A 13,896-nucleotide genomic window follows, 5' to 3' on the forward strand; every position below is an offset into this window, starting at 1 on the left:
GCTTTAGGTTACAAATGGCCTCTAAGCCTCTTTAACTATTTTGTATTCTTAAAATGCTGAACCACTGAGGATGTTTGCCTGAAAAGTGGACTTCTTGGCAGCGAGTAGTTAAACCACCTTGCTACACTGGATCTTTCACACTGGTTCAGATGCTGGGTGCATCTTGTCTGAAAGGAATAAAGTGAATTATTCTTTAAAGGGAGAGAACTGTCTGTATTTGGAACAATTTCAGCAGTAAAACGGAGTCCCACACAGAGTGAAGAACTTGGACCAGCAGTGACCTGAATCATATTTTTGTCTGATCTGAAATTACATTAAATGTATCTTATCTCTGCAGGAATATCCATATTTGTTCACATACAAAAATAGTAACTACTCATCTTCCTCTCGGACATCAGAGCCTGAAGCCCTGTCTCAGGTACAGACTGCCTTGCCATAGCAATAAGTTAATACTTGACTACACTGGATGGGTGGAGCTGGTACAAGAGTGTTGTTATCTCATGAACATTATTACATGGGGACAATTGTGAGTCCAAAGCCTGAGACTCTTTGCTCCCATACTGTGAATGGCTGAGGACTAGAAAACTTATATTGCTACCACATTCTTACCTAGCTGGATTTTGTGTAGCACAGGCCAAATTGTCTTCAGTCAGCAGTGAAGACAAGATCTCAGGCTAAAAGGGGTGTGTTTTTTGTCTTAAGGTAACTAACATGGATGAGCTATCCCAAAGTAAAAACACAGTGAAGGCAAGACAAGTTAGGTTTACTGAAAGATAAAATAGGCAAGGGTCAACCTCAGGCTGACTTTGTTGAGCTTAAATTGTGGTCCAACTGAGTTGCCTTGTCTTCACTGTGATTTTACCTCAGGAGAGCTCACTTGTATTGGTTATCCTGAGGTTAAAAAAGAAAAGAAAAAGAAAAAAAAAAGAAGAACCTTTCGAGCCATGAAGACAAGGCCAAAGTGCAGGGATGTTGCACAATGTTACTACAGTGCTGAACATTGCAAAGGTGATATTATCCATTGTCATGAGTAAGAGATCAGTGTGCATCCTGAACCAGCACTCCTAACGACCCACGTGAGATGTGGGCTGGTACTGCATGTCCTGGATCTGATTCTCATCTCACTTACTTTACTGTAACTCCATGGATTTCATTAGTTACTCCAGACTTACACCTGCATAAGGGTGTAAGTCAGGGTGTGAGGAGATGAGAAGGAACAGTATGGCATGAAGAAAAGGAGACCTAGAAGAGAAGGACTGGCGAGTCATAAGGCCAAAGTTCTCCCACTCAAACCAGATAACTCCCCACTTGGTCACTGTATTGGAGAGATATAGGACACACCCATGCTGGGGTCTTGTCCCAAGGGAATACTCACACCTAGAGGCCCAGGGTCAATCTAGAAGTTATACCCTGCTGAGTGGCTGGCGGGATCCAGAAGAACCCAGGCCTGTCCATTAAAACCTGTAAAGAGATTGGCACTAAAGAAGGTAACCAGAGGGATAGGGAGCACTAAACAAGTTAAGCAATATAATTTTTAAATAAATGCTAATCAATTTATTTTATCCTCCTAGTTAGCAAAAAGAAGCACAAAATTCACAATAAAGGATATATTTAGTTTCACATCAACATGTTTTAATGTATCGGAGGGGTAGCCGTGTTAGTTTGGATCTGTTAAAAGTGACAAAGAGTCCTGTGGCACCTTATAGACTAACAGAAGTATTGGAGCATAAGCTTTCATGGGTGAATACCTACTTCGTCCCATGTGTCTGACAAAGTGGATATTCACCCATAAAAGCTCATGCTCCAATACTTCTGTTAGTCTATAAGGTGCCACAGGACTCGTTGTCATTTTTCAATGGTTCTCAATCAGTGAGGATCCATCTTTCTTTAAGAAAATAGTAAAAAAATATAAATGCAAAACATGATGAGAAATCAGTGATTTAAATCAAATTTTCCTGGCTGTTGGTTAGAATCATTATTAAAATTGGTGATATAAAAAAAACTAGGATAAAAAATCAAGGGGGATTAAATTTAGGACTCTCACCATCAAAAGCACAAGCCCCTACCATTTGAGATGAAGGAGCAATTCCATTAGCTATGATTAAGTAGCAGGCTTTTAATTTTATGGGCACCACCCACCAAAAGAGTGGTGCACACACACTAAGTCATTCTATAACACTTCTGTGACTTTGCCAATAAATAGGATTACAGCTCAGGAGTGAATACAAATAACAAACAAGACAAAATGAAAAAATCATGCTGGTGCCATTGCACCACCAAAGTTAAGGTTGCTTTTAGTGTTGCACTTCCAGAGGGAGTTCTAGCATGTGGCTATGGATGTTTGATTATCTATGTTGGATGAAGGTTTCTGATACCCTGAGAGAGGGATTGGTGATAAATGAACTGGTAGGAAGACCAAGCCTTCAAAAGAAGAAGGGTACCCCTGGACATCCAGAGGAAGCACTCGAGGGGTGGAAACTTGTCTTAGTCATGCCCAGGAATTAGGGGATGCTCTGACCAATGGGTTATCCCCTAACAGAAGCAAATCAGTTTTGAAGAGAGCCAAATACATAACTTGCCAAAAGCATAAGCCACAGATGTGCCTATTTGTGTGCAATAATTAAATGGTGTGGAATTCAGTTTCACTCTAGGAAATTCAGGAAGATTTCAGTTTGTTTTTATATATAAATCCCTAGGGACACCAAACATTTATCCCTATGAGTCCACAAAAGGCTTCATATAATGTCTCATACTGTGTGTACTTCCAGGAAAGGAGCTATGGGACAAGCATTCCCTGTTTTGATCGAAATCCCTCTAATACGGTTCCTGTTTCAGGTACAGATTTTTTTAAATCTTTATTAGAGAGCTGTTTCAATTGATCTTAAAGGGACACTGTCAACTAGTTTTATGCACGAAATGTAACTTTTTTTAAAGTATTAAACGATTTCATGAATGTAACAAATATTTCAGTAATAAAAGACACAGCTTTAGGTGGCTATTTAAAAATTCCCCTGTGGTGTTTATAAAACCACATACACAGAATTGGCCTTAAGTATAGGTGAACTACAAAGTGAACCTGACAAAAGGCAGAAAATGAAGCTAACCAGTCTCCCCAAGTAGTATTATATGCAATTATAATAAATCTCTACATCTTTAGCCCCATACAGTCAATGATCTCAAAGTACACTATGAACAGTAAAGGTTTAAGCCTCCTAGCATGTCAATGAGTCAATGAGCTCTAATTATCCCCACTGGACAGATGGGGAAATTGAGGCACAGATAGCAGCCATAATGTTGCACAGGATAAGGAAGTGAAGGAGCACCTAGGTCTCTGACAACCCAGCTTAACCGCAAATGCCAGCACCTTCTCCAAAAAATTAAAAATTAAACAGTAAAAATGATGAAAAAATTAGTTATTTAGTGTTGTTTCAGTTTAAACAGCCTAAGGTCAAGGAAACATGTTGAAACATTTTATTTTTTGTAGTCCTTATCCCTTTACTTACAGGTAGCTTTCTCAGAGGTAGATTTGAATTACTGACACATGCTTCTGGAATCACAGGTTTCTCTGACCTTAGCCTTTAATGTGTTTTCAAGAGCTCCCCTGCAGACACAGAACAGAAATGGATCATTGCAGACTCCTAATACAGCACCTGCTTTGCCACAGTGGGAGTTCTTTAGATAAGATTGAAAGACTCTTCAGTCAAATTCTGGTTAAATTATCTGATTCGCTTAATATCAATCCGGTTTGTATCTAAGTTGGATGTACTCTTCCCAATTAAGTCACTATTTACTAATCACACTGAATGGTCCATTCTGTAAAATACCTTGGAGTCATCTGCCTACCTATAATTGTGGATGGTAGAGCGGTCTAACAGTTAGTTCTGCTGATTGTGGGCCAGAGAAACGGGAGTTTAATTTCCTCTATGTTCAGAACCACCAGTGCTTTCAGGAGCATGTAATGTTGTTCTGCAATTCAGAATTTACTGCTGTGATCTATTTTGTTCCTTTGGCAATTAAAATTTCATGTGCTCTTTTTTCAGTATAATATGTTATAATGGATAAGTTTTCTACATAAAGGTTCATTACCAAAGAAATAAATTCAAAAAGAGAGGCCAGTTATAGATGCAGGATATATAGATACATTCTTAAGAAGTCAAGAAATAAATCAGATGAAGGGAAAACAAATGTTGTGCATATAGAACATTTTTAATGTAGAAAGGTCAATATATGCATATTGGTGCATTGTCTTATGTTAAAATGAGAATCTTCTTTCAGTTTTATTTGTCTCACATTACAAATTGAAATATAGACAGGCATGGGAAAATTTGACTTCTATTATTCAGACAGATATCTTTATTTTAAAGCATTTTTCAATTTTTGTCAATTGTAATGTTCATGGTTGTGCAAAATTATGGGTTTTAAGCATTTCACTCACTATATTTATCCATTTAAATTTCCACAGTTGAAGGAAACTATGGCAGGGGGAATCAGACAATGGGGGTGGGGATCAGACAGTTATTTGATAGTAGATGGTAAGATTTAAGGCTTCATAACCATTCAAACGCATGTCAAAATGTACAAAGTAAATATCCTTAATTCAAATACTTAAGTTCTCAAGCTCCTTTTTTTTCATTGCCTATCTATAAATTTCAATTATTGATGAAAATATTTTCTTTTGTCGTTTATGTACAGTGAAATTGATGTTTACCAACACTTACCAATAAAAATCTAATCCTTCCAAGACTCAATGTAGGCCAGATTTTTCAAAAGAGCTCAGGGTTAGATTTTTAGGTGCTCAGAACTCACAACTGCTCAGCTCTCATTCAGGCACCTAAATGTGGATCATATTTTCAAAAGTGTTTAGCTTAGCACTCACCATGCTGAAATCTTGAAAATCGGCCCACTTATTATTTTGATGCCTAAACGGAAGACTGACTTGCTTGAAAACCTGGCTTATAACGATACGTTTAATGACAACCAGACAATAGGAGAAAATATGTGATACTTTTTCAAGTCCAGTCTGCAATCTTAAGACGTCTGTGTGTTTCTCTCCCAGATGGATTATGGTTTCCTTTTAAAAGCTGTAGCAATACCAAGCACCACTGCTGTCAGTGGAGCTCTGCCTGTCTTCAGTTCATTTCTTGGATCTTAATAAAAATTTTGCTTTGGATAGATGTGGAGGGAAATCCCTTGGCCTGTTCACGGTAATTGGTTTGCAGCACTGGGATCAAGACTTGGCCCGATGACTGCCCTCCTAACTGCTGAGTGTTCTGATCAATGCCAATATTTGTCAAGTATCAGAGGGGTAGCCGTGTTAGTCTGGATCTGTAAAAGCAGCAAAGAATCCTGTGGCACCTTATAGAGTAACAGACGTTTTGGAGCATGAGCTTTCGTGGGTGAATATCCGCTTCGTCAGGTGCATGTAGTGGAAATTTCCAGGGGCAGGTATATATATGCTAGCAAGCAAGCTAGAGATAATGCGGTCGGTTCAATCAGGGAGGATGAGGCCCTGTTCTAGCAGCTGAGGTGTGAAAACCAAGAGAGGAGAAACTGGTTCTGTAGTTGGCAAGCCATTCACAGTCTTTGTTCAATCCTGAGCTGATGGTGTCAAATTTGCAGATGAACTGAAGCCCAGCAGTTTCTCTTTGAAGTCTGGTCCTGAAGTTTTTTTGCTGCAGGATGGCCACCTTAAGGTCTGCTATAGTGTGGCCAGGGAGGTTGAAGTGCTCTCCTACAGGTTTTTGTATATTGCCATTCCTAATGTCTGATTTGTGTCCATTTATCCTTTTCTGTAGAGACTGTCCAGTTTGGCCGATGTACATAGCAGAGGGGCATTGCTGGCATATGATGGCGTATATTACATTGGTGGATGTGCAGGTGAATGAACCAGTGATGATGTGGCTGATCTGGTTAGGTCCTGTGATGGTGTCGCTGGTGTAGATATGTGGGCAGAGTTGACATCGAGGTTTGTTGCATGGATTGGTTCCTGAGCTAGAGTTACTATGGTGCGGTGTGCAGTTACTGGTGAGAATATGTTTCAGGTTGGCAGGTTGTCTGTGGGCAAGGACTGGCCTGCCACCCAAAGCCTGTGAAAGTGTGGGATCATTGTCCAGGATGGGTTGTAGATCCTTGATGATGCGTTGGAGAGGTTTTAGCTGGGGGCTGTATGTGATGGCCAGTGGAGTCCTGTTGGTTTCTTTCTTGGGTTTGTCTTGCAGTAGGAGGCTTCTGGGTACACGTCTGGCTCTATTGATCTGTTTCCTTATTTCCTCATGCGGGTATTGTAGTTTTGAGAATGCTTGGTGGAGATTTTGTAGGTGTTGGTCTCTGTCTGAGGGGTTAGAACAGATGCGGTTGTACCTCAGTGCTTGGCTGTAGACAATGGATCGTGTGATGTGTCCGGGATGGAAGCTGGAGGCATGAAGGTAGGCATAGCGGTCGGTAGGTTTTCGATATAGGGTGGTGTTAATGTGACCATCACTTATTTGCACTGTGGTGTCAAGAAGGTGGACCTCCCGTGTAGATTGGTCCAGGCTGAGGTTGATGGTGGGGTGGAAGCTGTTGAAATCGTGGTGGAATTTTTCCGGAGTCTCCTTCCCATTGGTCCAGATGATGAAGATGTCATCAATGTAGCGTAGGTAGAGAAGGGGCGTGAGTGGACGAGAGCTGAGGAAGCGTTGTTCCAGGTCAGCCATAAAGATATAGGCATATTGTGGGGCCATGCGGGTGCCCATAGCAGTGCCACTGATCTGGAGATATATATTGTCATCAAATTTGAAATAGTTGTGTGTAAGTATAAAGGCACAGAGCTCAGCAGCCAGTTGTGCTGTGGCATCATCAGGGATAGTGTTCCTGACAGCTTGTATTCCATCTGTGTGTGGGATGTTTGTTTAGAGAGCCTCTACATCCATGGTGGCTAGGATGGTGTTTTCTGGGAGGTGACCAATGCATTTTAGTTTCCTCAGGAAATCAGTAGTGTCACGGAGATAGCTGGGAGTGCTGGTGGCATAGGGTCTGAGTAGAGAGTCCATATATCCAGACAGTCCTTCAGTGAGAGTGCCAATGCCCGAGATGATGGGGCGTCCAGGATTTCCACGTTTGTGGATCTTGGGTAGTAGATAGAATAACCCTGGTTGGGGCTCTAGGGGTATGTTGATTTATTCTGGTGTTAGTGAAGGGAGTGTCCTGAGTAGATGTTGTAGTTTCTTAGTGTATTCCTCAGTGGGATCTGAGGGAAGCGGCCTGTAGAATTTGGTATTGGAGAGTTGTCTGGCGGCCTCCTTTTGGTAGTCAGACCTGTTCATGATGACAACGGCACCTACTTTATCAGCCTCTTTGATGATAATGTCAGGTGGTTTCTGAGGCTGTGGATGGCATTGCGTTCTGCACGACTTAGGTTGTGAGGCAAGCGATGTTGTTCCACGATTTCTGCCTGTGCACGCCGGCGGAAGCATTCAATGTAGAGGTCCAGACTGTCATTTCGACCTTCAGGAGGAGTCCATGTGGAGTTCTTCTTCTTGTGCTGTTGGTGGGAGGGCACTTGTGTATCAGTGCACTGTTCAGCCGACCTGGGACAGCGCTTCCTCAGCTCTCGTCCACTCATGCCCCTTCTCTACCTACGCTATATTGATGAAATCTTCATCATCTGGACCAATGGGAAGGAGACTCCGGAAAAATTCCACCACGATTTCAACAGCTTCCACCCCACCATCAACCTCAGCCTGGACCAATCTACACGGGAGGTCCACTTTCTTGACACCACAGTGCAAATAAGTGATGGTCACATTAACATTACCCTATACCGAAAACCTACCGACCGCTATGCTTACCTTCATGCCTCCAGCTTCCATCCCGGACACATCACACGATCCATTGTCTACAGCCAAGCACTGAGGTACAACCGCATCTGCTCTAACCCCTCAGACAGAGACCAACACCTACAAAATCTCCACCAAGCATTCTCAAAACTACAATACCTGCACGAGGAAATAAGGAAACAGATCAACAGAGCCAGACGTGTACCCAGAAGCCTCCTACTGCAAGACAAACCCAAGAAAGAAACCAACAGGACTCCACTAGCCATCACATACAGCCCCCAGCTAAAATCTCTCCAACGCATCATCAAGGATCTACAACCCATCCTGGACAATGATCCCACACTTTCACAGGCCTTGGGTGGTAGGCCAGTACTAGCCCACAGACAACCTGCCAACCTGAAACATATTCTCACCAGTAACTGCACACCGCACCATAATAACTCTAGCTCAGGAACCAATCCATGCAAAAAAACCTCGATGTCAACTCTGCCCACATATCTACACCAGCGACACCATCACAGGACCTAACCAGATTAGCCACACCATCACTGTTCATTCAACTGCACATCCACCAATGTAATATACGCCATCATATGCCAGCAATGCCCCTCTGCTATGTACATCGGCCAAACTGGACAGTCTCTATGGAAAAGGATAAATGGACACAAATCAGACATTAGGAATGGCAATATACAAAAACCTGTAGGAGAGCACTTCAACCTCCCTGGCCACACTATAGCAGACCTTAAGGTGGCCATCCTGCAGCAAAAAAACTTCAGGACCAGACTTCAAAGAGAAACTGCTGAGCTTCAGTTCATCTGCAAATTTGACACCATCAGCTCAGGATTGAACAAAGACTGTGAATGGCTTGCCAACTACAGAACCAGTTTCTCCTCTCTTGGTTTTCACACCTCAACTGCTAGAACAGGGCCTCATCCTCCCTGATTGAGCTGACCTCGTTATCTCTAGCTTGCTTGCTAGCATATATATACCTGCCCCTGGAAATTTCCACTACATGCATCTGAGGAAGTGGGTATTCACCCACGAAAGCTCATGCTCCAAAACGTCTGTTACTCTATAAGGTGCCACAGGATTCTTTGCAGTATTTGTCAATTTATCATTTCAAGCACCTAGAGTCATGATTACCTGGCATGATTACCGGGCTTAACATGAATATTGAACTAGAGTCTCTAAAATGCTTTATACTTATCCCAAAGAAAAGTTATTTCAATACAGTGTAACTTGACACCTCCCTTCTCCAAATCTTTTTTTTCCCCTTAGTTCACAATCTGAGGCCAGCAGACATCAAGGTGATTGGTGCATTGGGAGACTCACTCACAGTAAGTGCAGATCAGTGAATAACCATAGCTGAACTGACTGAAACGAGGCCAGACATGAATTCTAATGAAAGAGAGTAGTACAAACACTGTTATGCTCTGTTCAGCTAATCATGTTCTCCATGCTGTCCTGTACCATGATCCAACTATGACTATTAATCACCTTACAGATCTAACCTTTCTATGTGAAGAACTCCCATTTAAGTCAATAGGAATGCTGCACAGAGAGGACTGGTGGATTATGCTGCACATCAGATAAAAACAGTTAGGGTGAACTTGCTATAATTGCATACATTTTTACAGCTCATAGCTAAAATCCCTAGATACTTACCTTCCTAACAAATAGTAAGCAGCATAAACAAAATGTGCCAGTTCTCCAGGTGGTATAAATTGGCAAAATTCCACTGGAGTCTTTGAAGCTGCTGCTGTTTGCACCATCTTTGTATTTGACCCAATAATTGAAGAGCCAAAGTAACATAGATCAGATGTTGTGTATACTGCACCTCTGTGGAACAATAAGCAGGCTTCTTGTTCAGGAAGATTGTGACTGTCACAGTTCAGGGCAACTGTATTTCCCCATCCATGGTCTAGCAAGGGCACTCACTTTAGGCTCCCAGTTTGTCAGCTGTCACCTCTCTTGGAAGGAGATCCATGATTCTCTCCCTCTTGACTGGGATTGTTCCAGGCTGCATAGTTCTCTGCCTGCTCTGTGAGTTCCCCAACAAGCCTGACTGCCTAAGCAGGCCTGCTTTGCTTTCTTCTCAGAGGCTACAAACAGTGTGATTTTCCACTGTTATAAGGTACCAGAAAGCCCTTTCTAAGCAAGCACATTTATTATTAATCAATACAGAGAAAACGTATTTCAAATAATACAAGGGCCTGCACACATGCTAATAGACTTACTAGTGATCACTCCCAACTAAACAAGGACTCTAGCAGGTGATCAGTCTTTCAAATCCCGCCAAGCAGTGTTTCTGTGGTTACAAGTTCATAACAGCTGTTACTCAGAACAAGCGCACAAGAAGTAATTCTTCTGCTCTGTTCCATGCTGATAAGGTCTTAACTGGAGTATTGTGTCCAGTTCTGGGTGCCACATTTCAGGAAAGATGGGACAAATTGGAGAAGTCCAGAGGAGAACAACAAAAACAACTAAAGGTCTAAAAAACATGAGGAAAGATTGAAAAAAAAATGGGTTTGTTTAGTCTGGAGAAGAGATGACTGGGGGTTGGGGGGCATAAGTTTTGAAGTATATAAAAGGTTGTTACAAGGAAGAAGGAGAAAAAAATGTTCTTGTTAACCTCTGAGGTTAGGACAAGAAGCAATGGGCGTAAGTTGCAGCAAGGGCGATTTAGGTTGGACATTAGGAAAAACTTCCTAACTGTCAAAGTAGTTAAGCACTGGAACAAATTACCTAGAGAGGTTGTGGAATCTCCATTATTGGAGATTTTTAAGAGCAGGTTAGGCAAACACCTGTCAGGGGTGGTCTAGGTAATATTTAGTCCTGTCTTGAGTGCAGTGGACTGGACTAGAAGACCTCTCAAGGTCCCTTCCAGTCCTATGATTCTATGCATAGGTTAGCCTTTTCGTTATACAACTGGTGTCTTTGATAGTCAGAGATGGCGAATAGGTAATCAGCAGACAGTGCTTCTCTCCTCAGAGTGTAGCATCCAAAGGTTGGGTCTGGAGGTGGAAATTTGCATTTGCTTCCCTTGAGTATTTCCTAGGAAACCCACTCAACTTTGTTTGCCCCCAAAGTTCCTTCTTGTCTGGCATGTTATGTAAAATAGTCTTTTGACATTTATAACTAAGGCTGTGTGTCTGTCACGGAGGTCATGGAAGTCACGGGAGGGGGCTCAGGGCTGGGGCAGGGAATTGGGGTGCCGGGGGGATGTCCCAAAAGTGGCTGGCATGTCACTGCAGCTCCTAGCTGGGGGGCCACGGGCTCTGTGCACTGCCGTCCACAGGCACCACCCCCACATCTCCCATTGGCTGTGGTTCCCAGACAATGGCAGCTGTGGAGTTGGAGCTCATGGCGGGGGCAGTGCGTGGAGCCTCCTTAGCCTTCCATCCCACTAGGATCTGCAGGGATACATGGAGCTGGGTAGGGAGCCTGCCAGCCCCACCAACTCTCTCACTCCAGCACCAGCAGGGGTCCCAGGTCACGCACCACCACCTGGCCCCCTCCCAGCACCAGCAGGGGTCCTGGGCCATGTGCCACCACCTGCCCCACCCCACCAGCAGGAGTCCCAGGCTGCATGCTGCCAGTGTATTTATTCCTATTATCTTAAATGGACTTAGAGCTGTTTTGGAAAGTTTAAAAAATTTTCAACAAAAAGGGACAAATTGTCCCTGAAAATGTTCCCATTTTTGACAAGCTCTAAATTAACTTCCCTTAAAAGTCAATCATATCTAATGTGGGTTACACCTCTGTGTCATCTCATCAAGAATAGGCAGGCTTCAGTGGTGTGGAACTGAAATACCCTCAATCCTTTTAAGAACAAATAATGTATCTGGAGTGTAGCTTGGCTCATTAACCCTTCTTCTAATTGCTTTTATTATGATCAGACAGAGTGGATGGCTTTATCTGGAAGGTCTATTCACACTCTCCCTTTTCCTTGGTATCAGGCAGGTAATGGGGCAGGGTCCAAACCAAACGATGTTCTCGATGTTCTGACACAGTACCGAGGTCTCTCCTGGAGGTGAGTGCCCTAAAATTCTGTCCCATCTAAATGCTTGTTTTTGTCCTTGGGGAAACTGTCATGGTCTCTGAACTCTGGGCCCTATGGCTGCTGAGATACATTTCTCGTCTGACATAAGAATCTCCTTAGGCTACCACTAAAAACACAGGAGAGAGCCTGTTGTGACAGGCTGACAATGTATTCCTGAAATATATTAGCTGGTTAGCAGGTGTTGATCTTACTAGGAAATAGTTAAGTGGGTTTTGCTGACTCAGGTCAGGTCATAGTCACCTGCCTCTGAATATAAAGGAAATGCTCTCCTGAGCACTCCCAAGGAGCATCCCAACCTGGGGAGGAGCCTTGAGCTGAACGTTGTTCTTATTCATTTCTTTGTTGATAAAGCCAAATCCAAAGAGGGGAGTGAGTTTGGCTTCACTCTCTGTGCGGACTTTGTTTTAGAGCAGGCTGGGAGTGACACCTGTTCACATCTGTGTTCTTGGTAGGAAATAAGGTTTTTATTCATTTGAACAAACTTCAGCCCTCATTCCAAAGCTCCAGCCTTGCAAATGCACACCTCTCATCCGAAGTCAATGGAGTTCTACCGGCAAATGGACTGCAGAATTGGGTCCTCATTGCTTCTCTCGCTCCACACAAGGTCAATATTTCTCCTGACCCTTTCCCCACTTTAGCTACATTATACAGTGCAGGCACTAGTTACAATCAGTACAGGCCTAGGCTTTTATATCTGGCACTGATATTTACTACACAGTTCAAATGTGCCATACTGAGAATAAATATTCTCTATATTTTTTGTAACTATGAAAATTTTTGTGATTTAACTATAATTGCAGCATGTTTTCCCCATCATTTCTCACTCGTGCATTTGTAATTAGAAATATCAACTGTGTAGTGTATTAAAATACCCTCATTCCAGATTAAAGGCACACTGTAAAAGTAATATAGGCCCAACTTTTTAGGCTATATTTTTTAAGGGGGAATTTCAAAAGAAATTTTTATAAAAATCTAATAATAAACACTTTTTAATAATGTAACATTCCACATTATTAGAAGTAGAATATACAAAAGAATTATTAGTGCAGGAGAAAGTATAAATGTATATAAAGAGAAACTGACCAGTCTGGTTTCTTTCTTCAAACTGAGTGAAATGGGAAAATATATATAGTGATCACCCTTTAATGCACTAGAACCTCAGAGTTACGAACACCTTGTGAATGGAGGTTATTTGTAACGCTGAATAAAATGTTATGGTTGTTCTTTCAAAAGTTTACAACTGAACATCAGCTTTGAAACTTTACTATGCAGAAGAAATATATTATTATTTTTTTTTAGTTTGCATTTAACACAGCACGGCACTGTATTTGCCTTTTTTCATGGGAGGGCGGGAGCGGTCTCTGCTGCTACCCAATTGCATACTTCCAGTTCCAAATGAGGTGTGTGGTTAACTGGTCAGTTCATAACTATGGTATTCATAATTCTGAGGTTCTCCTGTCTTTACAATGTTATCTATTTACTAACATTACCAGTATACGGACATAGTATGACTACTATAGTCATGATGATAATTCTCAAAGGATAATTGTGTAGATTTTAAAGGGGAACGCTATAGCAAAAATGGTGGCAACTACATTCAATGTTTAAAATTCTCTAATTTCTTTCACTGAAAAGATTTTGACATTCTGTTTAAATGACATCTTTGATTTTCTTGTGCAATGTGAGGTATGCATAGAGAGTCAGTCTTTTAACAAATTTTATAAACAATAATTTGCTTCATCTGTGTATATATGCAGAGAAACACCATCAGGGGAAGCTCTATTACTTATTCCAATACCTTAGAAAGTAAATATCATTGACTAAAATTTTTGAAATATTTTCGCTTGTTTATTTCCATATAACAGTATTGGAGGAGATGAAAACATAACCACAGTCACGACACTAGCAAGTAAGTGCCTGTTTTCCTAACCTTGGCATATTTTTGAACTGTTTAATCATTTAAAGAACAGACATGAAGAAAGGTTTACGATTTTGCAGCACGGCACACTCAAT

At 41.9% G+C, this 13,896-nt stretch overlaps 1 protein-coding gene across 1 annotated transcript in view; it reads left to right on the forward strand.

Annotated features, from left to right (window-relative positions):
- The window catches only part of PLB1 (phospholipase B1), a 123,186-nt gene that overhangs the window by 40,037 nt on the left and 69,253 nt on the right, over window positions 1-13,896 (forward strand). Inside the window, exons 16-20 of the mRNA XM_030554284.1 lie at window positions 338-418; window positions 2,769-2,835; window positions 9,099-9,157; window positions 11,780-11,853; window positions 13,749-13,792. Of these exons, the coding sequence (XP_030410144.1) occupies window positions 338-418; window positions 2,769-2,835; window positions 9,099-9,157; window positions 11,780-11,853; window positions 13,749-13,792 (325 nt within the window). The remainder of the gene's footprint in view (window positions 1-337; window positions 419-2,768; window positions 2,836-9,098; window positions 9,158-11,779; window positions 11,854-13,748; window positions 13,793-13,896) is intronic.

The sequence above is a fragment of the Gopherus evgoodei genome, chromosome 3 (assembly GCF_007399415.2).
Source record: "Gopherus evgoodei ecotype Sinaloan lineage chromosome 3, rGopEvg1_v1.p, whole genome shotgun sequence".
NCBI classification, from domain to species: Eukaryota; Metazoa; Chordata; order Testudines; family Testudinidae; genus Gopherus; species Gopherus evgoodei.